At 43.0% G+C, this 27904-nt stretch overlaps 1 protein-coding gene across 3 annotated transcripts in view; it reads left to right on the top strand.

Annotated features, from left to right (window-relative positions):
• The first annotated feature begins 21259 nt into the window (after nucleotides 1–21259).
• Nucleotides 21260–27904, top strand: part of GLCCI1 (glucocorticoid induced 1) — a 45941-nt gene continuing 39296 nt past the window's right edge. The window contains exon 1 of one of the 3 annotated variants that reach the window (XM_077304505.1): nucleotides 21260–22204. In XM_077304505.1, coding sequence (XP_077160620.1) covers nucleotides 21649–22204 — 556 coding nt within the window. In that variant the 5' untranslated portion in view covers nucleotides 21260–21648. The remainder of the gene's footprint in view (nucleotides 22205–27904) is intronic. The other 2 variants (XM_077304504.1, XM_077304503.1) reach the window with 2 other exon arrangements.

Raw genomic sequence — 27904 nt, forward strand, 5'->3', positions numbered from 1 at the left:
GGTTGCCGTGGTTGTTGGCAGCACAAACCATTCAGGAGTCTAGGAGAATCAACAGGTTTGGGCTTCTTTCCCCTGCATTTCTTCCCTGCCATCCATTAAAGTAACCAAGTTCCAAAATTTGGTCAGAAATCAGATTGTAAAATAGTTAGACAATTGTCTTAATCAAAGTCTGGTATTGGATGATTACCACTCTCTTAAGCCTTCTGCCCAAGTACAGAATATTTTACAACTTGTCTGTAGTTGTAGTTCCAGGGATCCAGTTCCAGTCATTAAGTTCCAGGGATCACACATTCAAGAGAGATCTCATAGCCACCCTCCTTTAAGGAAATGTTTGCCCCTGGACAGAACTGGGCTGTCACCTCTGGTGAATATTATAAACCAGAATGGGCTAACATCAAGTACCAAGCTTATAAGTTGTAACTGTCCAAGCCAGTCAGTCAGTCAGTAACCTTTTATTGGCATAAACTCTCCAAGCAATATGTGCACAACCTCAGGCCTCAACAACTGAAATTCATTTAGGCATCTGTGACTAGGCTGAACTGCACGTGTAGTGACATCCAAGCTGAAAGAGAGTTGTGACTATCTCTGAAATGCCATGTAAATGTGCTATTGTGAACTCTTTGTTATCTATATTAGGGAGAACACCTTCACCACTTAGAACATTGCTGGATGGCTTTGTACGGAGGCAATGTTGATGGGAAAGTATAAAATATGTTCAGAAAGTGTGTTTAGGCATACTTTTTGAAGGACTGGCTCAATGCTAGAATGACAAAAGATTTTTTAAAGCTGTTGCACACTCTATGGACTGTTCCTCTGCAGCATGAAAGTTCCCCAGATTTACATTTATTTAGGGGAAGCTGTAAAGTTAAACAGCCAGACTGCAGTTTGTGACCATTTTGTTTTCTGCAGTGTATGGTAGCTTCAGCACAGCGCAGCATCCATTTCCTTTTGAGATAAATTGATTATAAATACGTTGAAAGAAGTTGCTGAAACATAATCTCAAAACTAACAAGAAGTGAGCTGGTTCCTCACTGTCCAAGATAAATTGGCAAAAACTACATCAGGAAGTTTTGCTACTTGGTTCTCAAGCCATTAGCAACAAACAGCCTAATGAAATCTGATAGTTGTCAAGAAAGAGTGGGACATTGCAAGCATAAATATGAGTACATGTTTGAGAAGATGCTGTATGACTGTTACAGTCCTGAAGTATTCAGGAACATTCAAATATGCTTTTTGTTCCCTCCCCATAGGAATAGGAGTTATGTAGAAAGGCCCAGTCAAATACTGACCTCAGGGTATTGTGTGTGTGTGAATGGGCTGCCTTTCATGACTTTCTCATTGCTTCATAGAGTTGCAACCTACAGCTAATAATGAAGGAACCATGGAATATATTTTAAAAGCTCACAATTAAAAATAATATAGTTCAGACGTACAAAGACCTGTAAATAGATTCAACCAGTTACAAGATGCTGGTCTAAAGAAAGTTTCTCTATCTTTCTATAATAGGCCATTTGAAGTTTATCTCAGAAAATATATACTGCTCAAGCGCCTGGCAGTCCTTTGGTCTGTTTCTCCATCTATGTGCAACTAAAGACAATATGTCACCAAAGAAATCCAATGTTTTATACTCTTAATTCTGTCTTCCTGAGTACAGGGATTTAGGGAAGGAAGGAAAAGGTGGCCAGGTAGAGAAATGTTCAACCACCAGTTGGCAAAAATTAAAATAGCAATAATTATCACTTAGGCTATAAAGAATTCTTCAAAGGCTCTCTGCGCTAGAAGAACAGGCAAGCTTTCTGACAAGTTTGCACTTGATTCAAAATTACTGAGATGATCAGCACTTCACTATTCTTAAACCCTGGCATTTAAGAGTGAAAATGTACATCTTTCTCAACAGTGGTGGGTTGAGTTTTTATTTTCTCTCAGATCTTAAAAAGAATTTTAAATATTTGCATTGTATTATACTTGCAGATTCACTAAAATCTGCCTCTGAAAATGTCTGTATCTTTCCGTGTCTTTTTGGGGTGGTGGTTGAGTGTTTTTTTGTTTTTTGGTTTGTTTTTTTGCTGAAGATGGAATTGTTCAAAGTACTGGCATGAAAAGAACTTTAGAATAGGGTGGATTCAATACAACAAGCTCATGTTTTACAAGGTCTTAAAGGTTTAGCTACCTCACTTCTTTTTTTAAAACCAGAGGGCTGATGGTGGAACCTGGGAGCATGTGAATTACTGTTAATCTGTAGCCCTTCTGCAAGGTTATGTTCAAAGCAAAGCTATCCTTTGTTCCTGTGAATGTATTTACTTGCTAATGTTTGACCGTCCTTGTGTTTGAATCCAAAACATTCTCTAAAAGAAATTGTTTTTTTAAACTGTGATGATACACATTGCTGGGGAAAGGCTAACTTTTATCATAATCTTTCTTTGCATCATCTGCTCACCACTTCTGCTGTTCGTTTCCTGTGTGTTTATTATTTCAACCTAACAAAAGTAAGTCTTCATTATTGATGAAGCTGAGCTGCCAGCAACACACCCTGAGTCTCCGCCTGAGAACTGAATCCATTTGGCAATATAGGCATGTCCATAATGATGTACAAGATTAATTACCAAGATTAGGAATGTTTGGAAGGAATCTGGAGGAAACATGCCAAAGGATTGTGCTTCCTGTTAAATTTACAATGTATTTCAATTCATGTTTAGTTATACAGTCACAGACCAGAATGAACCACGTATTTTAAATTATCCAATCTTTTAACAATATTGCTATTTATGATCCTTAGAATTTTTCCTGTTTTACTTCTTTTGTAAGTTTTAATTTATTTTTATCTGGATATATTTTGTATTCTGGTCAAGCACCATAATAAATCTTCACTATAAAAACCAAGATTAATTATATCCCACTGCAACTGCTTCTGTGGTAGCCAAATGAGTTAGAATACTAACTAACACTCTTCCTTTCTGTGTCATGGAACAGTTGAGTTCATTGCTGCTGCTGTTCTGGAGTTCATGACAATAGTGGACAATTGTGCCAGTGCCAAAATATATTCCTACGTTGATATGACATTCTTTGTCAGTGTGATAAAGTTTTGAAGTGCATGCTTGGGAGCACTGTAGAGCTTCACGTCCATTGTGTAAGCTTTGTTAACTGAATTTGAAATTGTAATAGAAACCACCTGTAGAAAGGAGTGTGTGTGGGGGGGGGAAAGGGACAGTTTCTATCTTGGACTCATGTCCATTAGAACAGTGGTCCCCAACCCCCAGTCCAGGGACCGGGACCAGTCCGTGGATCAGTCGGTACCGGGCTGCGGCTCTTCCTCATCCTCCTCCCCGGCTGCTGCCTCGGGGATTGCCCTGCCACTCTGCCGCCAGCTCACCTTTGGTGCTCTCTGGCAGCTGCCATGGCTGGGGCACCCCCTCAGCATGGCACTGCACAGCTGCTGCTGGCAGCACCCCACAGTGGGCAGCGGGAAGTCAGGGGTGTCAGCGGGAAAGCAAGCAGAGCAGGGGATCAGGCGGTGGCGACATCTCTTGACAAAAGACTACCCCCTCCCCCGGGCCTCAGTAAAATTGTCAAGCGTTGACCGGTCTCCGGTGATAAAAAGGTTGGGGACCACTGCATTAGAATACCTAGGAGGCAAGTCTACAAGAGTTGTTTGGTATCTTTACTCCAGAAAGAAACTCAGTGAAAAGGAAAGTCTCTACCTGGAGAACTGGACTGTGGTGCAGATTTGCTAGAGCCCTAGGGAAATTTACAAAGCGCATTAACTTTTAGGATTAGCTGAAATAGACTTGTATATTCATTGTATTTTATAATAGAAAAAAAACATTTTCCTTTCTAGTGATTCCCCCTTTCCTCCCCTTTCTTACAAAGCACTAGCCATCACATTTCTTCAGCCTTCTCACAGGTTGGCCAATGTGTGAGACAGAATGTTGAGCTAGAGGAACATCTGGTCTGATCCACTAGGGTTTTTCTTAGCTTATGTAATTCAGGCCATGCCATCAACACAAATAAGGATGCTGGACTGAGCAACACTTGTACCTCCTAATTAAGTCCTCTGTATGCCAACCCAGTTGTCACTGAGTGATTCTGTGGAAACCAAATAAAGAAAGCAGGGGTCGTCAACCTGTGGTCCTCCAGATGTCCATGGACAACAATTCCCATGAGCCCCTACCAGCATTTTCTGGCAGGGTCTCATGGGAATTGTAGTCCATGAACATCTGGAGGACTACAGGTTGACTACCCCTGGTGTAGTGCATTCTACAAAGCCTGCTGCATCTCCATAGACTTTAAAAATCTCATCTGGAGACTTTTTGAGCAGTCTTACTCAAGTCTGCTTTGGAGTTAAAATAGTATTCTTCTGTTCTAAATGCGCCCAGTTGATTTCACGTAAATAAGACTGTGGCCTCAGCTTGCAACTTACCCCTGGGGAGTCCTTTTTTCCAGATTATTGAAAAACGAATACAAATTAGAAAACTCTCCATGTGCAGCAAATGAATCCTGCGCACTGTACCATCTCGCAGTGTAGAGAATTTGTATTGTTAATTCTATTATGTTTTTTTGCAGTGCCATACCATGCTGAATCAAGAGGTCAAGTAGGGATCCTGTTGTTTATGAGGCTACTTATATGATGGGATTGTGTAGGAAAAGGAAAGGTCACGAAACAGCACAATATAAAATGTCTGAGGGTTTTAACAACGGGAAGATTTAATTTCCAGAAGAGCCTGAAAGGCCTAGTTATTTGCAACTCATTCCAGCATCTGGAGATGTGGGCGGCAGCTGAGAGAGATGGGCTCAGATGTCGTCCTCGATGTCGGCAGCAGCTGCAGTGCAGATGAAAGAGGACTTGGTTCAGCCGCTTGATTTCATCTAGTCTTTATTTGTTGCTGTGAGAAAATAAATGCTTGAGATCAAAGACCCCATTTACAAGCTTGTCTTACTAAGTCACTTGCCACCTCCACGTCATTCAAAGGACCTGAAAAGATGGATAGAGATGCCAATGGCAAAAATGGAAAACTCAACTGAAATCACATCGGAGGCCATTAACAAAAAAAGCCTGTTTCCTTTCCTTGAGATAAGCTTCCCTGTGCACATTCTACATGTTTGGTTTCAGTTAAAAGCCAAATAGAACATGTTTAAAATAGGCAAATCATGTGACATCCAATTTGGCTGTGGTGATGACAAGGGTTATTTTCTGAGCCTTGCAAGTAGGACCTCTTAGAGTCAGTCCATCTTTTGAGGGCCCAAGCCATAACAACAATTAAAAATGATGACATGTGGAAACAAAAGGCACCAAAATGCCTCATATAAGTTGCAAAACTTACACCCAAAACTTACACCTACATTTGAGCCCTCTGCCCTGTGATTCTGAGGCCCAGGCCAAATTGCACTCCTCCCAGTGGCCCTGACTGAGAGTTATGTGTGTGATTTCCTGCATCATCATCCTGGTGTTCCCTAAACAGATACTAAGCATGACGAAACACGAGGACAGGTTAATATTAGAAGGAGCATGCTCTGACAGAACTGTGCTTAAGAAGTATGCAGCTCAAGAGAAACATGATTCCCACCCCCTCTGCATGCTGTGCCACAGAGATGTCATAGTTATGATAGACAAAGCTACTTTCACACAGGAAGTTGCTTATAGTCACATGTGTTCTGGCACAGCAAACAATTCTCAGATGTCTCTGAGACAGCTTTGAGATTGGTCTCTGTTGTTTCATCCTACAGCAACCATGGAGGTCTCTGTTTCTCCAATTTAGTATGGAAGACTCCCTTATTGAATGCTACCCTGATCCTTCTTAGCTAACGTTTTTTTTAAATCTTCAGTTATTTTCAGAACATAGAGTATTCCCATTCTGTAGTTGCTTGCTGTTAATTAAATTGCACTTCGTGTACTTTCTAATGGAGCTGAACTGCAGATGTAAAATATGTGATAGGAAAAACATTCTAGGCTTTTAATGCCCTGTGACATTTCATGGTTAGAGTATTTGCAGAAGAATTTGTCTCCCTGGTGCCAAAATCTGATGTCAGACAGAGCTGTGTAATTAAGACCAACATTCTGGACAACTGTGCTTAATTGTTCTAAAAGTTAAGGAAGTGTCTTACAGCTCACAATGTTAATTTAGAATTGGCATTCTAACTGGGATAGATCTTAGTTTGCATTTCTGTATATCGGGCTTTCCCAACCAGGGTATCGTGAGGGTCTTAGAAAGGTTTCCTGAATGGATGGGAGTTAATTAATTTTGTATATATTTTTTAAAATGTGTTAAACCTTTATCAGGTGATATGACCATATATGGTCATGTCAACCCCCTCAAAATGGTAAATGATAGGCCAGGGGGCATGGGGAAGGGAGGGGAGGAGCCCCAAGTGGGTGTATCCACAGCTCTGCTTCCCAACCATATTCTGCACGATTGTCCCACTTCTGGGGTTTCCCGAAGCCTGAAGAATATATCAGGGGTTTCTCAAGAGTAAAACGTTGAGAAGGTCTACTATATAAAGTTACTATCATTTCATATCCTTGTGATAAAACACAAGGAGCCAGCAAATGCAAAGCAAAATAAAGCACAACAATGTACTGGGAGGTCAAAAGAGATGCTTAAATAACCTGCAATCACCTTTCATTTATTATAATATGACTGTATCCTTCTCCTCAAATACTACTTTTACTTTTTGAGTACAGATGTTGAAAATGTTTTATAGTGCCAAGAAGCAATATAAACTCTCATTAGAGCATAGTTTTCCCAGAGAAATAGTCTACAAAATTAAACTGAAGCGATTTGATATCTTTACTACCTTCATATACTTGATTAATCTGTTACGTTAACTGAGCAAAGGTGGGCTGTTAACAGAACATGAGGAGTAAGGGTATTTTTGCTCGTTTTTAATTAAAAGGATATCTAGCAAAGACTTCAGATTTACCAACTCGGTATTTTTACCCAATTAGATTGTTCTTTAGCAACATACACATAAAAATGGGAAAGTAAAAATAAAATGTTCATCTTTGTGGCTTCTGTGCAGTCCCATATGGGGGCCTGCATCTTTGCTGTTGTGCCATGGAGAGGAGCTGGCAAGCTTTGAATAAAAATAAATTCTGACTGCCAAGAGTGTTTACCCCTCCCATCTGTGAGGAGTGTGTCTTTTCCTGCCTAAAAGACGTCTCCTAAAAGTCACATGACTGGGCGGAGTGAGCACTCTATCCCCCAGTTTTCTTTTTGCCACCAAGGAAAGAGGATGTTCCCAGCAAGCTATCAAGTTTGTTTGTTTGTTTGTTTGTTTGTTTGTTTTACCTCTGGTGAATTTTACTGAGGGTAAAAATTAAATAATACTAATAGTAATAATAACAAAAATAAAAAGTACTCTACACTCAAAATGAAAAGAGGAAGCACAGAATTCCTCTCAGAATTCCTCTCAGAATGGCTCTCTTCAGAAGTGTTGTTCCTATGGGACTAAAAGGGCACAAAACGGACCTCCATGATGATAGTCTCTTATGCTTAGGAGAGGGACATAAAATGACTTAATATAAGTTTGCCCCCAATTTACTCCTAAAGTAAGGTGACCAGATTTTAACATTGGTATAGCGGGACACCGTTGACCTGGGGGGGAGGTTCTTGATTTAAAATTTGGTCTATATGAAGCAACAAAAAGTTTCATAGAACGCATAGAATGCAAAAATAGTACTGTAATATATATATATATATTTAATTTCAACATAAGTACCCCCAGATGTCCCTCCAAAAGTGGGACAATCTGGTCACCTTACCCTAAAGTGAGAGGGGGCAGGGCTAATCGTCTCAGGGCTTTTGTGGGAGAAAGCCTTGAAGGCTTTGACTCCTCATGCTGAAAGGGAACAATTGTCCATGAAATTGACTTCTGCCCCTTCTGAGAGTTCCCTGCCTTTGCCCGGAAGGTCAAAATTGACTCCTGAGAGAGCCACTCCCAGAGCGGTTTCTGAGCCTCCAAAGAAAAAGACGAAGAAATTGATTCAGACCCAAGACCTGGCATGCCAGCCGCAGTCCCCTTCAAGGCATTGGTGATCTCCGGCTTTGGATAAGTCAGGCTCGGGTGCTCACATTTCCTGCTATGATTACTGCCACCGAAGTCCTTTGGAATCAGGACCAACTGGCTTCTGGATCAGGTTCAAGGTTTTGGTTCTTACCTTTAAGGCCATCTGCGGACTGGGCCCTGTTTATCTGAGGGACCACTTGTCTCCTTATGCCCACTGCAGGGCTCTCCGCTCTGTGGTATGAATTTACTAGTGGTCCCTGGGAGGCTCAGCTGGGCCTTTTCGGTCCTGGCCCTTTTTGGTCTTGGACCTGACCTGGTGAAATGAGCTCCCGGAAGAGCTGAGGGCTCTGACAGAGCTGTCAGTGTTCCGCCGGGCCTGCAAGATACAGCTCTTCCGCCAGGCATTGGGTTGAGGCCAGTCCAGGAAGATCAGGTCCCTCCCTATATATGCCCCTGTAGAGAACTGTAGAGGCACTGCCTTTAGTTAACTGGGTATTGATTCTTCTCCCAAGAATGATGATGGCTATTGGGGACTGATCAGGGTAGGGGGTGGGTTTTTAGATTTGTTTTCCTGCCATCAAGGATCATTGTCATTTTGTTTATGGGGTTGTATTGCATTGTTTTATTGCCACGAGCCGGTCTGGCTTTGGGAGTGGTGAGGATAAATCCAAATAATAAATATCTTGGAACCCATTATGTAGGAACTTTTATGATAAAACTCAACCCAAACCCAGCTGCAGATGAGCACTCATCCTAAGGCAAGGCACTGTATTTCAATTTATATCTAACCATTGGTGCTATGGAGCTAATGGTGTTGCATCCTTTCACTCTGCTCAGCTAACAGTGTACTTTCTCCTGTTGCAATGAGAGCAATTTGTGTGGAGTCAGGAGTGGTCTTAGTGATTCTGGGGTGCTGGGCAAAAAACTATGATGGGACCCCAGAAATACTGCCCCCTATCTTCCCCACACCAGGGCTAAGAAAGGGATTGTTCTCACGGCCCAAGTTCTGTGGGAGGCACTGACAGCAGCTGTCTACTTGAGCTTCAAACAGGGCTGGTATGAAAGGCAGCAGATGTAGGAGTCTGCTGTTATTTGGGGGGGGGGGTTCTAACTGATTGGGGGCCAGGGGGGAGCAGCTGTCCTGGTTGCCCATTGCCTAAGTCCCCTGACAAGAAGGTAAGAACTGAACCCTTAATACTGGCCTGCCTCATAAAACTATGCTAAATTGAAATCCTGGAAATTCCACTGAAAGGCACAATCCAGCGCCTGAATATACTTGGCTATAAAGAGTGCTCTTGTAGTGTTAAGAACTAGGAGGCCTAGTGGCTGCAATTTCTCACAACATTGTTTACCCTCTGAGCCACTAATTGCTATGTAGATTTTAAGAGAATGTTGTTGTTATGCGCGAAGTCGTGTCCGACCCATCGCGACCTCATGGACAATGATCCTCCAGGCCTTCCTGTCCTCTACCATTCCCCGGAGTCCATTTAAGTTTGCACCGACTGCTTCAGCGACTCCATCCAGCCACCTCATTCTCTGTCATCCCCTTCTTCTTTTGCCCTCGATTGCTCCCAGCATTAGGCTCTTCTCCAGGGAGTCCTTCCTTCTCATGAGGTGGCCAAAGTATTTGAGTTTCATCTTCAGGATCTGGCCTTCTAAGGAGCAGTCCGGGCTGATCTCTAGGACTGACCGGTTTGTTCGCCTTGCAGTCCAAGGGACTCGCAAGAGTCTTCTCCAGCACCAGAGTTCAAAAGCCTCAGTTCTTTGACGCTCGGCCTTCCTTATGGTCCAACTTTCGCAGCTTTCAACTTAAGAGAATAGGGGCCCTCTGAGTATGGAGCTGATACATCTCTGTGTGTTTCATAGTCAAATGGAAATGTTTTTGCATGCATGGCCTATGCCATTATACACCACAAGTGTTACTTGTACAGCAATGCTGTTAAGTGTGTTGCACCTTTGTTAATGGAAGCGTGCCTATGACTTGTTCTATCTTATTAGGATCACTGTTGGGGACCCTACCTTCTCAAGAGCATTCTCTGACATATGATTTAAAGGAATGTGTAAATTACCTCATGTGGTTAAGTCAACAGGTGGACAGTTTTATTGTACCTAGTTAATACTTAATTCCAAGCAGTAAAGGCCAAATGAAAGCTGCTTTCAAAACACACTCTCTAAAGGGAAATTGACTTAGAATCCTCCAGACTTAGGTGTGTCAGTTGGTTCTATTTCTTTAGAATATTTTTATGCTGCCGCTCCAGAAACCTGCCCAAGGCGGATTGCAGAATAAAAATAATTTAAAAAACCCAAAATATTAAAACATATTAATTAAAATCCAGCATTAAAAGCCCCAGCACAGCAGAAAAACATAGATCTCAAAAACAGACCACAAAGCTTAAACTAAAAATTTCCAGGCTAAAATAATGTTTTAAAAAACTTATTTAAAAACCTCAGTGAATAGAAACATTTCAGCCTGGTACCTAAAAGAAAACATTCATAGAAAAATTACACAAAGATGTAATGGCTATAATCTCGAGATCCAACTGTTTATCTCCTGACAATGAAAAAAATCTTCGCTTATATCACTGTTTCCCAAATTTTATACTGTGTAAGGGTGATCCATATCCAGATGAGGCATCCCAGTATTGTTTTAAAGGGCTGAGAAATAGTGATATGCCTAAGGCCATGGATGCATGGTTAAGCCAGTGTGGTGTAGTGTCTTAGGGCCAAACCAGTTTCTATGACATCCCCAGGACTGTTGGAATTCCTTCACTTTCCAAACACTGCAGAGGCCCAATACTACACAGGTCTGTGGCATAGCTAGAGGAGATGGAGTTTCTCTCTCCCCAATGCACACCCTATTCCAGACCTTGGAGATCCAGGCATGCCAGTTTGGTCTTTAGAGTGTTGAATAAGAGCCCAGAGGAAATCCAAGTTCAAATCCCTGTTCTTCCAAGAGGGTTGCAACATGGCAGGACCTTGGGTGCAGACAGTGGTGCAGAATTCTTAATTTGGCTAAGTAGTCCAACCACCACCAAAATATTTGCATCAACTAATATTTACTATCAACTAACCTACCTCAGAGGGATAAAATAGAGAAAGGATAAAATAGAATGCTGCTGCGCTGAATTCCTTGGAGAGAAGGTGAGATAAAAATGTACTTATGTAGACAAACAGTGGTGCAGAATTCTTAACCTGGCTAAGTAATCCAACCACCACCAAAATATTTGCATTTGGCTCAAAAGCCTAGGTGACTGTACTTTATGTCTGAGGACAGCACGTTCTTCGTATATTTAATCTGTTTTACTTGATTAAATAGTTTAAGTTAGCATTTCCAGTTGAGAATAATTACCTTAATTGCAATTCCTAGTAGAATTTGAGGGTTCCCTCCCTCCTTTAAGTGCAATATTGATTTTACATTATTATGGCAAAGTATATTGAGCTCATCAAGGAAAATAAAAAAGAAGTATTTTTATTTAATAGCTGAGGGATAATTTTTTTCCCAACAAAAAAATAACTCATTCTACGGGCCAGTTTCTACTGCTGATCATGACCATAAAGCTTTAATGTTTTGAATGGTCAGTACTGTGAAATGACATCACACTGCTCTGAATCTGTACGCCTGTTCTTATAAAAGCCCTCAAACCAAGAAACTCTGTGCTTCATCCCTTTAATGCTGCGCTGTAGAAGCAGATATGAAATCAATCTTTTAATGCTCCACACAGGCAGGGACCCCATGGCACAACACTTTTAAGTCCAGGGAGATCTATGTAGTTGCCACAACCTAACTGAAGAAAATGTACTGAAGAGGACAAATTCACAGTCAGAAACCTGTCAATGTAGTGCTGACTCAAGATATTTTGCTGCTAGAGATTTCCCCCACCTGGTAGGTGAGGTTTCCCCATATCTCCACCTGGGAGTCACGGCAGCTAATTCTTTCCTTGTCTCCTCAGCCCTCTTTATAAACAGTGTGGCAAGCCACACCCTGCCCTATAGCAGGGGTAGTCAACCTGTGGTCCTCCAGATGTTCATGGACTACAATTCCCAGGAGCCCCTGCCAGCATTTGCTGGCAGGGGCTCCTGGGAATTGTAGTCCATGAACATCTGGAGGACCACAGGTTGACTATCCACCTCCAGGATTCTCAGAAGATTCTTTCCAGTTGTGGGAGTCCAGCTGTCATTTAGATTTATCTAAACACTAATGCCTAGGCAGCCGAAATGATGGGTAAACAGGAAGAAGTTTCCAGATAGTTTGAGAAACTCTAGGGGGTTTGTCTCATGGTTTTTAAAGAGGGCTGCAAGATTGAGGAGACAATGAAGACTACCTACTTTGGGTTCAGGATGGAGGTGGCAGGATGATGGGTTGAAGGGGATGGGAAATTTGCCCTCAATGTTGTGAGTGGTTTTGTTCAAAGCCATGCCTCAGGGCAACTGATAGAACCATGCCTATGTCAACAGCCGCAAGATAAATTTTACATTAGCAGTCTTGATTCAAATTACATTCCCAACTCACTTTATTTGCCAATTCTTATAGCATGCTGAATTGGAGGTGCCTTGAATTTTCAAATTCACTAGAACTTTAAGCAAACTTGTTTGAGTGTGTGGGTCACCATGGAAGATGTGATGCAAGCACGTTGACATTCAGCTTTATCACATGGAAGGAGACAAACCTATCCTAAGATGCTGGTTGTCACTGGGGCTTGGTTTGCCGAGTGCAACTCTTATTTCTCCCCGTACTGACACCTTCTCAGGAAGACTTTTTCTTTTGCGCTTTGGGCCAAAACAATCCTAGTCCTAGACCATCTTTATACAATGTTGTTCTTATGAAGGTTGCCATGAAAGAGATGCTCACATTCCATAACCCAATCAGAATAAGTCTCCTGATCATGCTGGTAGATTACCAACAGCCTCACCACTTGAGTTAACTGGACCAAACTCTGACTGTATGTATCAGAGAAGTTCACTGGTTATCACCCGGTAACGCTTTCACCCAAGTATCAAAGAACAAATTCTACGGAGAAGTGGCAATCTAATCTTGTTAGGAGTGTTCTATTTTAGGAGCTTGCCTGGTGTATTCAAGGTGCTTCACATTCTATGATGCTCTTAATATGATTCATTTGATTAGAGCAATGGTACTATTCCAAAAAAAGAATCCTGAAAACAGTTCACTAAATTCCCTTAGTTATTCATCTTATATCCCCAGTCTGTTCTGCCAGTCCTTTTCAAACATGCAGCAGACTCAAAGACAATCACAGCTGGTCGTTGGTTTTTACAATAATCCTTGTTCCAAGTATTTTGTATTCAAGAGACTTACCATCTCCTCAGAAATAGGGACATTGCTACTAGAAAGGTGTAATGCAATTACACTGCCTGCTTTCTTTGCTCTGAGTCACCATGGGAAAAAGTGCGATCTGGTTTAGAGTTTTCCTATGAACTAAAGGGACTTTGACAGATCACATAAGAGTAAAAACAAATCATGTTTTCCTTTGGCTATCTTCTGAGCTGTGATGAAAACCTTAGTCCAGCTAGCCAGACTTGACTATACCTGGTAAAAAGAGAGGCAGCTTGATGTAGTGGTTAAGAGTGTGGACTTCTAATCTGGCAAGCGGGGTTTGATTCCGTGCTCCCCTACATGCAGCCAGCTGGATGACATTGGGCTCACCATGGCACTGATAAAGCTGACCTTACCGAGCAGTGATATCAGGGCTCTCTCAGCCTCACCCACCCCACAGGGTGTCTGTTGTGGAGAGAGGAAAGGGATGGCGAATGTAAGCCACTTTGAGACTTCTTCAGGTAGAGAAAAGCAGCACATAAGAACCAACTCTTCTTTTTTTAAAGTGTTTTTGCAGTGCTCAAGTGCATATTCATCCCATGGAGGCTATGTTTACTTATGGTTTCTGAGGGTGAGTACCATGCAGTAAATATGGGGGGATTTTCCTTCTTGAATATGTGCTAGAGCAGTGGTCCCCAACCCCCAGTCCAGGGACCGGAACCGGTCCGTAGATCAGTTGGTACTGGGCTGTGGCTCCTCCTCGTCCTACTCCCCGGCTGTTGCCTCGGGGGCTGCCCTGCCACTCTGCCGCCAGCTCACCTTTGGTGCACTCCGGTGGCTGCCATGGCTAGGGCTCCCCTTCAGCAGGACACTGCGCAGCAGTGGGCGGTGGGAAGTCAGGGGCACCGGGAGGAAAGCAAACGGAGCAGGGGCTCAAGCGGCGGTGATGTCCTCGGCAAAGACTACTCCCCCGGGCCTCAGTAAAATTGTCAAGCGTTGACCGGTCCCCGGTGATAAAAAGGTTGGGGACCACTGTGGTAGAGCATTACAGCATAGTATGTGGAGAAACACCCTCCAACAAAGACTTCACCTCAAGATTTCAACCAGTGTGGCTGCACTCTGTCTCTGTATTGGAACCCAGCTGCATACTGGTAGCTGACAGAAAAGAGGATGAGCCATCAAGCTCCAAGCACCATTACATATGCTTGTGTCTCTGGCCAAAATAAAATCATGGTTTACCGTCTCACATCCAACTAAAATGTGACCAAAAAGCCTTTTTAAAAGAAACGTGCCCTGTGTGGCACAAAGACGACCATTCTGACAACCCTTCTTTATGTTTCCTAAGCTTGGGTGAGTCATACAGGGTTCAGGTCTGCTGCCACTACCAACGGTTTATTCTAAAGGCAAGGTCCTTGGTTAAAGTTGCCCTGTGGAGAAGCGCCCTTTCTAGGTCATAAACCCTGGGATTAAACAATCTGTTATGCATGAGCATTCATGACATCTGGAATCAGTCACTTCTCATTGGTTGATTTTGGCACAGCCTCAGCGTCTGGCTTCCTTGCATGGCCATGCTTTGGAACTGCCACTTAAAAGTCCAAATCTAAGTCAAAACATTTGGATAAGACTGCAGTTCCACATTGTGGTAAAGATGCAAGTACTTTACTCTTGGTTCCGGAACCTACCTCTTTGGCAGGGATTGTGTTGGACAAGAATCCATCACTACTTCTACCCCTGGCACTCTATATCCACATCTGCAGGACCTGAAGGAATCTTTCTCTGGCCAACCTCGGCCTTGGAAAGTTCAAAAGAAACAGTTCCATCCCAGTCTGCAGCCTACAAAATTTCATGGCTGTTGGCTTTCTCGCTGATTCCATGTTGTATTGTCCTTATGCACCATTTCCAGCATATGGTTCCATATGGAGAGACATCTATTCCCAGAGAGTTCCTTCAATGGCTTTGGTTTCATTCCAGGCTCACTTGATATCATCTGCACCATTGCTTCATTATTTGTCAGTCCAACAGATGTCAGATTCAGAAGGGGAGCTAGAAGCTTCTCCCTTGAATGTTGGTTTCAAGTTTCCATTGGATTCTTCCCCAGTTGAAGTTATTGGTGGCACTACAGGTATTTCATCATCATCATAACGGCTATTTTTCCCAAAGTGGTCTTATGCCTTTAAACTGAACAAATGTTATGCATGGCTAAGTAAGATTTTAAATGCTTTATATTCCAGTGTACTCCAGTGTCCTGGCCTCAGTGGCTTTTCCAATGTTGGAGGACTTCCTGGACATTGCTACATCTGTATGGGGAAAGGCTGCTTCAATTCTCTCTACTTCTTGTAAGATAAATAACATGTTTAAGTTTTTTCATGAGGACTGTGCCTTCCGCTTCGCTCACTCTTCACTTTCCTTATTGGCACTGGATGATGTCCGGACCAGGTCAAGATCAGATTCAATGCCAAGGCCCAAAGGGAGGGCCATAAACTGGATGCCCAGGGTTGCAGGAGCAATTCTTCCTCTGCTCTCCACATCAGAATAGCTAACTTTCAAGCCATCATGGTAACATATCAGCTGTTTTTTGGGGAGCACATGTCAGCATATCTGGATTTCCTCCCTGAGGATAGGTGTGCTTTGGCTAAGGATCTGCAGACTGATGTGATTAAATTAACAACGCAGCAGGTGGAAGTTAGTTCCCATGCACCTGGCTGCTTGGCCTGGGCTATTGCCTCAGTTGTTACAATCAGATGCCATGTTTGGTTAGGGTCCACTGCTTTGCCATGTGAAATGAAGTCCAGGGTTCAGGACTTTTGTGGATTGCTGCTGTTTTCCATCAAGACAAGACTGGGGCTCAAATAAAAAAGATAAGACTTCCAGGTCGTACAGGATGACTGCTCTGGCCCAGCAGTCCTAAAGGCTGTCTCATTCTAGCAGACCACACCTTTACCATCCTCCGTAGAGGCACCCAGGGTACTAATATCTGCAGTATCTGACTCAGTGTCCTCTTTTTTTTCTACCCAGTCTTAGAGTAGAAGACATTCTTCTTGCCTAAATAATAAGTCCACCCAGCAACACTCCTCCAAGAAATCCCAAAAGGGACCAAATGTGCTATTCTGACTGTCCCTGCAGTGGGAACTGGTATCTTCCTGTTCTTTGGATAAACTGGCCTCACTGAGTGGCATTGTATTCTGAGTGGCAGCTAATTAACTATTGGGTTTTATCTGTAGTTAGAGGAGCTTACAGACTGTTGAAGTGCCTCCCTTGAACATACCTTGTTCCTCTGGTTTTGCTTGTTTATCTACGTTGGTGCAGGTTATTAAGAATCTAATTTCTAACGGTGTCATTCAACCAGTTCCCTCTTGGGAAGTGTCTAGAGGTTTTACTCTAGATATTTCTAATTACTAAGAAGGGTGATAGTATTAGACCCATCCTAGACCTAAGGCAGTTGAATGGTTTTCTAAATATTAAGGAATTTAGAATGATTATGCTTCCTATGGTGTCACAGTTATTTGTATGAAATACATAGTTTGCTATTCTCAGGCTAAGATATTCCACATTCAGAAAATATCCTAAGATTTGTTTGTGCTGGTATGTGTTATCAATAGACCTCCTCACCCTTTGGCTTCAAAGTTATCTACCATGTGTTCACAAAATGTATGGTAGTTATAGTGGCCTTCCTGTGTTCTAAGGAGTATACCAGTTTATCAGTAAACCTTATAAAACCCAAACTACCTGATTGGCTCACCCTTGGGGTGTGAAAGAAAGAGAGCACTCTGGGGAGCTGATCTGTATAGTCTGCAGATGACTTCTAATTCCAGGAGATTTCCAGGGGGAGATTTCTGCACACTTTAAATGTAACATCATGCCAGTCAAATGCAAGCTGAATATTCCGGCCCCTTCACATGACATCACCCATATCCAGCGTCTAACCCGCTGACTGCTTGCTACATCCTCTATTTTAAAGCGCTTCTCTGGGAATCCCCAAAAGTGGATTCACCACCCTAAAAAGTGCTAGCGATCAGAAAGCAACCAGCAGGCAACGAGCAGAAAGAAGGTATGGAGGCTCAAACACGCTAAAGTCGTCTGCAGCATCCTGTCCTTGCTCTCGCCTCCTTCTCCCTTGTTCCCAGGGATGAGAATTACATTTTTAAAAATGGCGAACTTCGTGGAGCAAGGAATAGCCAGACATGTTTGTAGGCGATGCCAGAAATAAAAGAATATTTCATTCAACAAAGCGTGCCTCTCGAATGTTTTCTCCCCCCCTCCCCCGTTCAGGAACGATATTAATTTACTCACGTCAAGTCAGATTTTATTGCATGTAGCCATAGGCTATTACAATACAAAAGGAAAATATAAAAGGATTTAAAACATATTAATTTACTCATTAATCAAAGGACTCGGCCACTTTGGCTTCGGTGCCCATGGAAGTCAATGGCACCATAGACTATAATAGGAATGTTGGCTTTTCTGCCTTTCCAAGGGGCTGGGGTGGGGGGTTGAGGTACAGCCTCCAAACTTTGAGGATAGCTTTGGGAGGCTCTTCCCTGACTCCCCTCCAAATTTCAAAATGAATGGTCCAAGGGGTCCAATGACTCTCCACTGGATATAATGGAGGGATGGGGGTACCCTCTTCGGGAGAAGAGTCTACCAAGTGTTCCCCAATACAAATTCATATATTGTGAATAGGCTCTTGTCCTGAAGAGTACCTACAAATAAGATGAGCATGATCACAGGAAAATGCTCATCAGTGTGATGACTGCCTACATGTCTACTTATTCTTGAAATTGCTAAAACTTTAAAATTGCCCTTTTTGGCCTTCATCTAAACACACCTTTTCATTTTATGTCATGACAAAAATACAGTTCTTTTGACAGCTGCCTCCCTATTAATCAGCTCCCACTCAAATGCTGAGGAACACTTAAGTAAGCATTATGCCACTGCATTACAGCTCAGAAAATTTCCTAATGCCTAATGACTAACCACAGTCTTAAAAGAATAGGGCAAGCTGAAAAACTGCTTTTTTGTGTGTACTTGAATAAGAAAATCATATCCACAAGTAGAACTAAATGTTATTGCCATCCTAATCTTCTTTCATGCACAAAGTCTCACCACTCAGTAAATCTGCACATTGTCTCTTATTACAAGGTAGACAATCTTTTTCTCTCCTTTATCATGCCTTGTCAGACCATTGATGGTCTTACAGATTTGCCATCCTACTTTTTGCCCACCCTAATGTATTATGTACCTTTGGCAACTTTTGAATTTCCAAAGCCAGACAGTTGTTTAGATTCATTCTCGGATAATATTTAAGATTTTTTAGTCCAGCACGGTCTATACAGCGATTTCTCTGGGGATACTTAAAAGTACAGGAAGTTGCAATATGGATCATCCTTGTAGTTCCTTAGTAAAATATATAATGATTGGCCACACGTGAGGAAATTCATATAGTGAATGTCTACTTGACCAACAGCAGTTTAATGTGCAGTTTCTCAGGTTCAGGGATGTGCACTTTGACTTGCCTGAATGTGGGCCCTCTGCTCTGAGACAACAGGTAGCTTGTTTGTGACCATACTTCCCATGGTACTAATATTTGGATCTACCACTGATTTGAGTACACAGTGCGTATGTATATTGAGCCAGACCTATGAAGGTTAGTGTTGTCAACTCTGACCAGGAGCAATTCTTGGTCTCAGGTGGATGTCTGTCACATGTTCTAGTACCTGATCCTTTTAACTTGAAAAATCATAAAGACCCATAGATTTACAATCTTGTTCATTGTGCTGTGGGCAAGTACTGCACAAGCACACAAACTGCTAAAGGGAAAGCAGGTAGGAAGAGCAACACAGAACATGTCTTACAATTTTCCTTAAGGGCAGGATTAATTATATAAGAGAACCATTATGTTCTGTTTATGCAATTATGAACTATTATGGCTAATTAGTGATTATACTGAATCCGTAAAGAGGAATTTATGAAATACACAGTCAACAGTCATTATAACTTCCGCTTGTATGCCACCTGTCATTTTGAATAGTTAGGATTTTTTAATGTTTGCAAATCATACAGTGAGAAGAAACATTTCTGACTCCTTGCAAGATGGAAAAGAAACAGAATCTTGGATTTTTTTTTAACCTGAAAATAAAACAATTATATTAAAATTGCTAACAAATTACTTAGAGCATTTTTTCTTACATTGTTCTCGTTTCTTATATTCGCTTTATGCCACTTCAAACCACAATCAAACATGCATTGTAAAGCTCAGCAAGAAAGCATTCGTACATCAACCTTCTTTGTATGGTTACCAGCAGAATCAGGAACTTGGTACAAGTGCATTTAACTACCTCTGATATTTACACATGCCATCAACAATGAGATGGGAGCAGAAAATGCTTGAAGTGGCATGTATGAATTTTGGACAGATTGCCTCTCACATTGCAATGCTATGCAGAGTTAAGTTCTTGTAAACCCATGGCTGGCTCTTCTATCCTGCAGGAGAGATCTAATTCATACAAAGAGCAGATCAGGTACTAAAACTATGTCTAACTACTATGCAGAGTGCACAGGAAGGAATTGCATGACTAAATGTTGTGTTGTTCATGGGCAATCGTTTAACCACAATAGCTATTTCTTCAGTTCCAAGCTGTCCAGCCTGTACAAAAACAGCTTGACCACCTTATCTGTTGTTTGGTGGGATCCAAGCCAGAGTCTAACCTTAGTACCCCATGGATAACCTGTGTCTTCAGTTTATCTCAAATGACAGGATTACTTAATTGTCTCAAAGAATTAGAACTCTCAGTGTTGTGGCAGGGGGTTAAAAGTGTTGATCTGGGAGACCCAAGTTTAAATCCCCATTCCCCCATGGAAGTCTGTTCTCTAGCAGCTCAATCAACCCCCTCAGGATTTTGTCACAATAAAATGGCAGACAATAGAATGTTGCAAGCCACTGTGGCTCCCCATCGAGGAGGAAAGTGGGAAAGAAGAGTTGGTTTTTATATGCCACTTTTTCTCTACCCAAAGGAGCCTCATAGTGGCTCCTTTGGGTAGAGATCACCTTCCCTTTCCTCTCCCCTGTGAGGCAGGTGAGTCTGAGAGCTGTGATATGACTGCTCAGTCAAAACAGAAGAAGAGTTGGTTCTTATATGCTGCTTTTCTCGACCAGGAGGAGTCTCAAAGCTGCTTACAGTCGCCTTCCCTTTCCCCTCCCCACAACAGACACCCTGTGAGGTAGGCGATTCTGAGAGAGCCCTGATAGCCCTGCTCGGTCAGAACAGCATTATCAGTGCAGTGGTGAGCCCAAGGTCACCCAGTTGGCCACGTGTGGGGGCGTGTAGAATCAAACCGGGCTCGCCAGATTAGAAATCCATGCTCCTAACCACCGCACCAAGCAGGAACTGTCCTAAGAATGGCAGGTAAATGAACAAAAGCAAAACCATAAGGGCTGCTACTAGATTGAAGAAATCTGAATTAACAGTGTAAATTTTAAATGATGGATTAGGAAACTAGCAATCTAAAAGCAAAATATAAAAAGATTATTCTCTTCTTTGTGGGAGCAAAGGCATCTGCCATATGCTGTTTCAGAAGCACTTTTATTAATTTGTTAAACCTGAACTTTCTGTGCTGTACTGATAAAGTGAGCATAAATGAAAAGTGTAACCACAACGTGTGTTAAATTTTGTTAAATTCACACTGCCTCTTTGGCCGATTACGAGCTTGAAAACCTAGCAAAACGTTCCAACTTTAAGACGCAGACTGCGAAGAGCTGTCAGAGGCGCCTCTCCTCACGTGCCCGCGGCAACATTAGCAGAGGGAAGCGTCATTCGCCCTAAAGGGATAACTTCCACTCGGCTACCTTCGACCTCGCCGCTTCCCCTCCGCCGTCGCTCCAACCACCACCTCTTCCTTCTCCTCCTCCAGGTAAGTGGAGGCAGCCGATTGGCCGGCGCCACCGTCCCTCGTCGGCCTGCAGCCAATCAGGCTCGAGCTAACGGAGGCCGACTGTCCAACGGGCGTGCGGCCTGCCGCCCCTCGCCCGCCACCGACGGGGTGGTGGAGTCTGCGGAGTGCCATTCGCAGGGAGGGCGGCGGAGGAGCAGGAGGGGTCGGCGGCGGCCGCAGGTGCGGAAGCGTCCCCTCGAGTACGCCGCCCGGCAGGAGCGCCCCCTCCACCCCCCCCCGTCGCTCGGCAGCAGGCGTCGTATGGACGATGTAAGCCGCGAAGGGCTGAGCTGCCGGGGCGGGCAGCGATGGGCACAACCCGGCGGTAACCGCGGCGCGGAAGGGTCCGGAGCTCTCCTCGTTGGGCCCCGTCCGCTCCTCGGCCCGGGGGCGTGTGAGTGCCCGCGGGAAGCCCTGCCCGCCTCTTGCTCGCCTGCCCGCGGCCCGCCATGTCCAGCTCCTCCTCGCAGACCCCTCCGCACCACCAGCCCCCGCCGAGGATGCGCCGCGGCGCCACCGCCTCCCCCACCGGCGGCAGCGCCGGAGCCCCCGTCGGGAGTAACAGGGCCGGGGCTGTTGGCGGAGGAGGCGGCGGCGGCGTTGGCGGCGGCGGAGGAAGCGGCGTTGGCGGCGCCCCCGGCGGCAGCGCTGGGACTAGCCGGCTCCTGCAGCCCATCCGCGCCACCGTCCCTTTCCAGCTCCTGAGGGGCAACCAGCACAGCCCGACGCGCTCGCCGGCCGCCTCAGCCTCGGTCGGCAGCAACACGGGCCCCGGCGGGGGCGGCAACGGAGGCAGCCCGCCCCCGCCGAGTAGCTCTACGCCGCCTCTGGCCCCGGGGGCCGCCGCCGCCTCCTCAGCCTCCTCCCCGGGAGCGGGCGCTGCTCCGGAGCCCGGGCGGGTGAAGGCGAGGCAGAGACACTCGCCCGACAGCAGCAGCAGCAGCAACGGCCGGCGGAGGAGCATCTCACCTGAGAGACGGAGCCCCACTTCGCCCATTTATCGAGGTAATCATCCTGGCCCGCAAGGGACGCGCGCGTCTCTTTCCCCCCACGAAAAAAAGGTCCGTGGAGACTGATGCTCCCCGGGGGGGGGGGGGAGTCGTGGTGTGGCTGCCCTGCTTCGCCCTGCCGGGTCCTGACACCACCGCCTCCCTGGGCAGGACAGGACAGGACAGCGGAGGCGCTCCAAAGCCAGCGCAAAGGTTAAATCACGTTTCTTCTAGGAAGAGCCGAAGGTTTGCCCTAGGATGCATGAGCAGTCCTGTGCATGCCTACTCAGAAGTAAGCGCCGCGGATCTACGGGGCCGCAGGACTGCAAGCGTAATGTTCAGTTGCCCCCTTATGGCCTTCGCCCATTCTTCTGGAGAGGAGAGAGAAAACTTCCTCACCATTTCTGCCACTGCCTGTGGCTGGAGTGAGGGCAGTAATCCCATGTTAATGAGTGAGAATGTGGGGGAGAGAAACGCACATGAACTGTTGCAGAATGCAAGGGTGGGATCTTGAGCATGTGGATGGAAGGACGTGCCTTGTATTCTCACAAAAATGCTCAATCTTTGCAGTTGGTTTTCCCCATTTACTAACTACTTTTGCTTCAAGACTCAAGTAGCTTGCAGCCCCATATCCCGTGGAATTGTCTTCATTCCTGTATAGGTGATTTATATCTGTTTTGGTGATTTATATTATGTCAGCTAAACTTAGTACCCTCTTGAAAAGAAAGTGTTAAATGTTGGATTGTTAAGATGCTGTGTGCCTTAAGAATGCTGACATGCAGAGATAAAATGTGTTCTCGCAACCCATAGAACGCGTCTCTGTAAATAATCTTGAGAACTGCACAATGGGGAGGGATAAAAAAAATGGTTTAAACAAGGGAATATTGCCCTAAGCGCGGGTTCTAATTCTTACGTTCAGCTACAGATAATATTTATCAAACTTAAGATGCACAAAGCATATGAGCATTTAGGGCAGTGCTTCATAAAGCCTTAAAAGTCCCTCAAACACAGCCACTCTTTCAAGAGCTTAAAAGGAAACATTTATTTATTTATACATTTATAGTAAAAGTAAACCTTTAAGACTGAGTTTGTTTTTCAATATTTCTGTTAAATTCTGTGACCATAATATAAGGAGACACACAAAAAGCAGGCCTCTTACTTGTCTTAGCTTTTGGGTATCCTGGATCTTTCAGCTCTTCTACTTATCCACTTCTGCTAAGCTTCAGATGCAAATTTTATACTTTTGACTTAGTGTTAAATATGAAACTTACCTTTAAATCCTTACAGTTGGTTGAACAGGTATGGTAACTAGAATTGTACAGAAATGTTTATATTACTTCAGAAGGCTGTTTGAAGTGTGTGAAGCTGACAAATGTTTACTGCCAGAAATACATTTCTTCCTTGCATTCAAAGTATGCAACAGGCCTGTGATAGGCGTCTTTTAAAAATCTTGGACATTCTAATGATAATACCTTTTAATTTTATCCATCTTGTAATGTAGTGAGGTTTAATTCACATTCTTAAGGCCTAGAGAATGATTTGCCTTCTACATGTTAATGTGTATCTGCCCATAACCATGACTGGCCTGTGTTGAAGCTAGGTAAAAAGTAGATTTTGCTCATTTGATTTTAAAGGATGCATTTAGTTTATTATTCATTCATTCACTTTTTGTAAGATAGTCTGCATGTCACACTACCAAAAAGGGAGAGATTTATTTAGGGGGGAAAAAGTATAGATTTTTAGAATGTGTAACTTTTCCACCTAAAACATCTTGTCTATCTAAGGAGAATAATAACTGTAAAAAAAAGATGAGATGCCAATTCTTTCTTTTCTGTATTATCCAACAGCTTAAGTTAGAACTGAATGACCATACTACATTTGTTCTATCTGCTTTAAGCTGTTGTAGCAGTATTCAGAGCATGGTGCCGTTATGGGAGGCTACAAAACTTTTTATTAACAGATTACCAAGAATAATAACCCCCTCTTCTGAGTCAAGGCAAATTCATTAAAAAGGAGATCTTACCCTGCAGATCTGGAACAAATGAAAATAAAATTATTTCTGTTATGTGCAATAAATCCTTTTTCAATGGAAATATTCACTAGACAACAAAATAACAGTATCCTTTAACTGTAAGTAGGAAAAGTAAAATGTAGAAACTAGAGGCTTGTGCAGCAGCGTTCTCTCAGCATGACCAGTTCAGTTCTGACGTGATCTTGTATCAATTGTTGTAGTTTGGCCAATGTAAAATTGAAAGGACAGCCTATATTATGGGATATGTGCAGAGAACCCAGAGTATCCCTTTGAAAACTTTCTGTGTGAGAGGCAACAAATCTGGCTTCAACAGCTAATTATTTTAATAAGTATTTGAGGGTGTGATTATTTTAACAGCTGCCAAAGGTGTGGTATTCACGTATGTCGAATTTCAGAACATTTTAATTTTAAGTTACACTTCAAGTGTGGCTTTGAGTTTTGTTTGCATTAGTATTTTTACTGCAGTGCATGGGCTTGACTATACTAGTAAAGTGCATTATTCAGTCTATGCTAGAGACACTGTATGATTAGGACATACTTATTTTTCTAGAACGTTAGGCCTGTCTTACATCTTTTCTGAGTAATCTCGCTTGAACAGCTTTGGTAGTTTGAGACCTGCCAGAGGATCTTAAAAGAAATCTGCAGGATTGCTGTGGATTTGAAGCGTCTACAGGTCCAGGCAGCTGCCCCTGCAGACGCTGACATCACTGCTGCATGAATGAAAACAGCTTCCTCAGCGTGTGTGTTTTTCCTACTGGTATCCTTTTTCTCCCTGGCACCTTAACGATACCCTAAATGTTTGTTTTAAGGTGAATACTTGTTCCAATTTCAAATGCCATCAAGCTAGGTAAGCTTTATGTTTTAAATTTATAGGAAGCTTCTCTCCCTACCCCTCAAATCCAGTCTGTTTATGAAACTCAGCCACTTTCATTTTAAAAAGCAGAAGCTATTACATGTTCTGCTTTATTGTATTAATATTTTGCAAGCAGATTTTGAACATTTCCAGTTATTTGATACCACAGTTCTGTTCCTTCCAACTTGCAGTATATATTTTTGAAGGCAAATCTGCATGCCTTATTAATGAAAGCTTGCCTTTGATAAATGGACATGTATGTGAGTACAGTAAAAAAAAATATAAGAGATTGTTGTAACATATTTATTGGCAATTTGGGTGCTGCTGCATTAACATTCTAGTTGAAAAAATGTTGCTTTTCACTGGGAGAAATGCAGGCTGTCCCAATAGTGTTGTACTTTCTTTGTAATATAAAGTGTCTTGCATCTTGTAAGTTCACTTATCCATATTTTTTTCAGTTTTATATGAGGAATGTATCGAAATCTAGAAAATCAATGTGTAAAAATGTTTTATTCCTAAATCTTCTTGCTTGCACTAAGACAACATTCATTCACTGTAAAAGATAACATTAAAATATAGTGATCTGGATATAATTGGGAATTGGGGATACTGTTGCCTGCAATTTATAATAGATGAAGATGCATTGTTTACTTACAAGCCTGTAACGGGCTATTGATAAGGAAAGAACTCTTACAAAGGTTTCACCTAACAAGTGTGGTGGCTTCCAAGTATATTCTCTGGGGCCTAGAATTTATTCCCTCTTCTCTCTCTATTGTTCATTGCCCCTCTCCATTGCTTTTGCTATGTGGAATATGATGGACATGATACGTTTTCTTTAATGTGAGAAACAGTTGACCAATGCAATGAATCACAAGTGTGCAGTGAACTTGGCTCTTAACTAATTGGTTCCCTAGTTACTTATTTTTTTCTTATTGGCGAATCATGAGTGCCAGTTTTAGAGTACTCGATACAAATAGTTTAGCCTTTTTTAAATCTCATTTCACATATGATATCTGTGTGTTTATCTGTGTGTCTGGGTAGAAAAATGTAGTCAAAGGAAATTTCAGAGATGTCCTTTGGGAATACTCTGTGTACTTCTCTGAAAACTAGTACTTGTCCCTTTGCAGTAAATAGTGGTGTCAAAAAAAGATTAGATGTGATGGCTCCTACATAGGATTTCCACAGACTGAAGGGATTTCCATCATGGAATATGACTTTTTTTTACCTCTCTCCTTTTTCTGTGGCCACTTTATATTACAAAATATTACAAAGAAAGTGTGTGTGTGTGTGGTGGTGGTGGTGGTGTTGTGGGGGGGCTTAAAAGCCTACACTAGGAGGGAGGAATTGGTGAAAAATATCCCTGTGGATATTTTTCCTTGGAAATCCATTGTGGGATCCAGACTAGGATTTTTCCTTGTTCAGTCTTGCAAATCCCCAAGAGTAACTAGGCTATAGAACTTTTGGTTTGCTTTATGTCTGATGAGTTTGGTCTTTGATGGCTGCCAAAGAACTGCTTGCCTGAAAGGTTGGGGCAGGGAAGCCCCATGATATATAAGGCAATTTGGTTCTCAAGCAAGATTCGTGATTTGTGACACACTGATCTTTTGAGAAGCGGAAAACAGAAACTCTTACCTGCTTTCTAAAATGTTTGTTGCTTGGTTATCAAGATGTGCCCCATCCCCAACTTAGTTAACTGGGGCAGAAGGCTGTTTTAGCCACTGGTATGCAACTCAGTTTTCCCTGAATGATGCAGCAGAAACACGTTGTCATCATGCACGCAAATCTTCTTATGCCACTATCAGGATTAGAATTTAAGAAGGCATGAGTGATCCCAAAGTCTAATGGCATACTTTGTGATAGTTGCAACTTATAATCTTTGCCATTTAATTTAACATAATGGAAAATTAAAATAGCTTTTGTAGACTATGTAAAATCAAATATTTTAACTTTATGTTCTCAAACTGTAAACCTTGATCCACTCATGACATTTGTGCTCAAGACCCTTGTTGAATAACATAGATGTGCTGTACTCAAGCCCATTGTTTCTTTAAATAGGGATCTCTGATTCACATGCACAAATTTTACTCACAGTAGTAGGGAAATGATATTGGCAGTGGCATTTCCCTTTAGTGATCATCTGTTTATGGAGGAGTGAAAAAGAGGCTCTTTCTCTTTCTAGCATACAGTAGTATGACTAATAAGTAGTATACTGCAGAAGCTAGTTAATGTGCCTGATAGTAGACAGTCGAGCCTCTTGTGGCGCAGAGTGGTAAGGCAGCCGTCTGAAAGCTTTGCCCATGAGGCTGGGGGTTCAATCCCAGCAGCCGGCTCAAGGTTGACTCAGCCTTCCATCCTTCCGAGGTCGGTAAAATGAGTACCCAGCTTGCTGGGGGGTAAACGGTAATGACTGGGGAAGGCACTGGCAAACCACCCCGTATTGAGTCTGCCATGAAAACGCTGGAGGGCGTCACCCCAAGGGTCAGACATGACTCGGTGCTTGCACAGGGGATACCTTTACCTTTACCTTTAGTAGACAGTCCTGTGGGAGTTCATAGCACAGGTGATTGTAAGTTATTGGCATTTAACTACGTGGCTATGATGCTAACTATTTTCCTGTGTTTTATTTTCCTCCAGGCCTTCCCATCTCTAGCCTTGTATATTGTTAGGAGGGCATGTGGCATTCTGCAGCAAGATCATCTAAGTAGAGTTATACTATTGGAGGGATTTGAGAGGTGTGACTTAGGGCATCACTTACTAAGTTAAAATATTTCCATTTGGCCCACTCAGTAAATTTGTTTCTTCACTGGAACCAGTTCATTCATTTTAACTTG

This window comes from Paroedura picta, chromosome 11, assembly GCF_049243985.1.
Source record: "Paroedura picta isolate Pp20150507F chromosome 11, Ppicta_v3.0, whole genome shotgun sequence".
NCBI classification, from domain to species: domain Eukaryota; kingdom Metazoa; phylum Chordata; class Lepidosauria; order Squamata; family Gekkonidae; genus Paroedura; species Paroedura picta.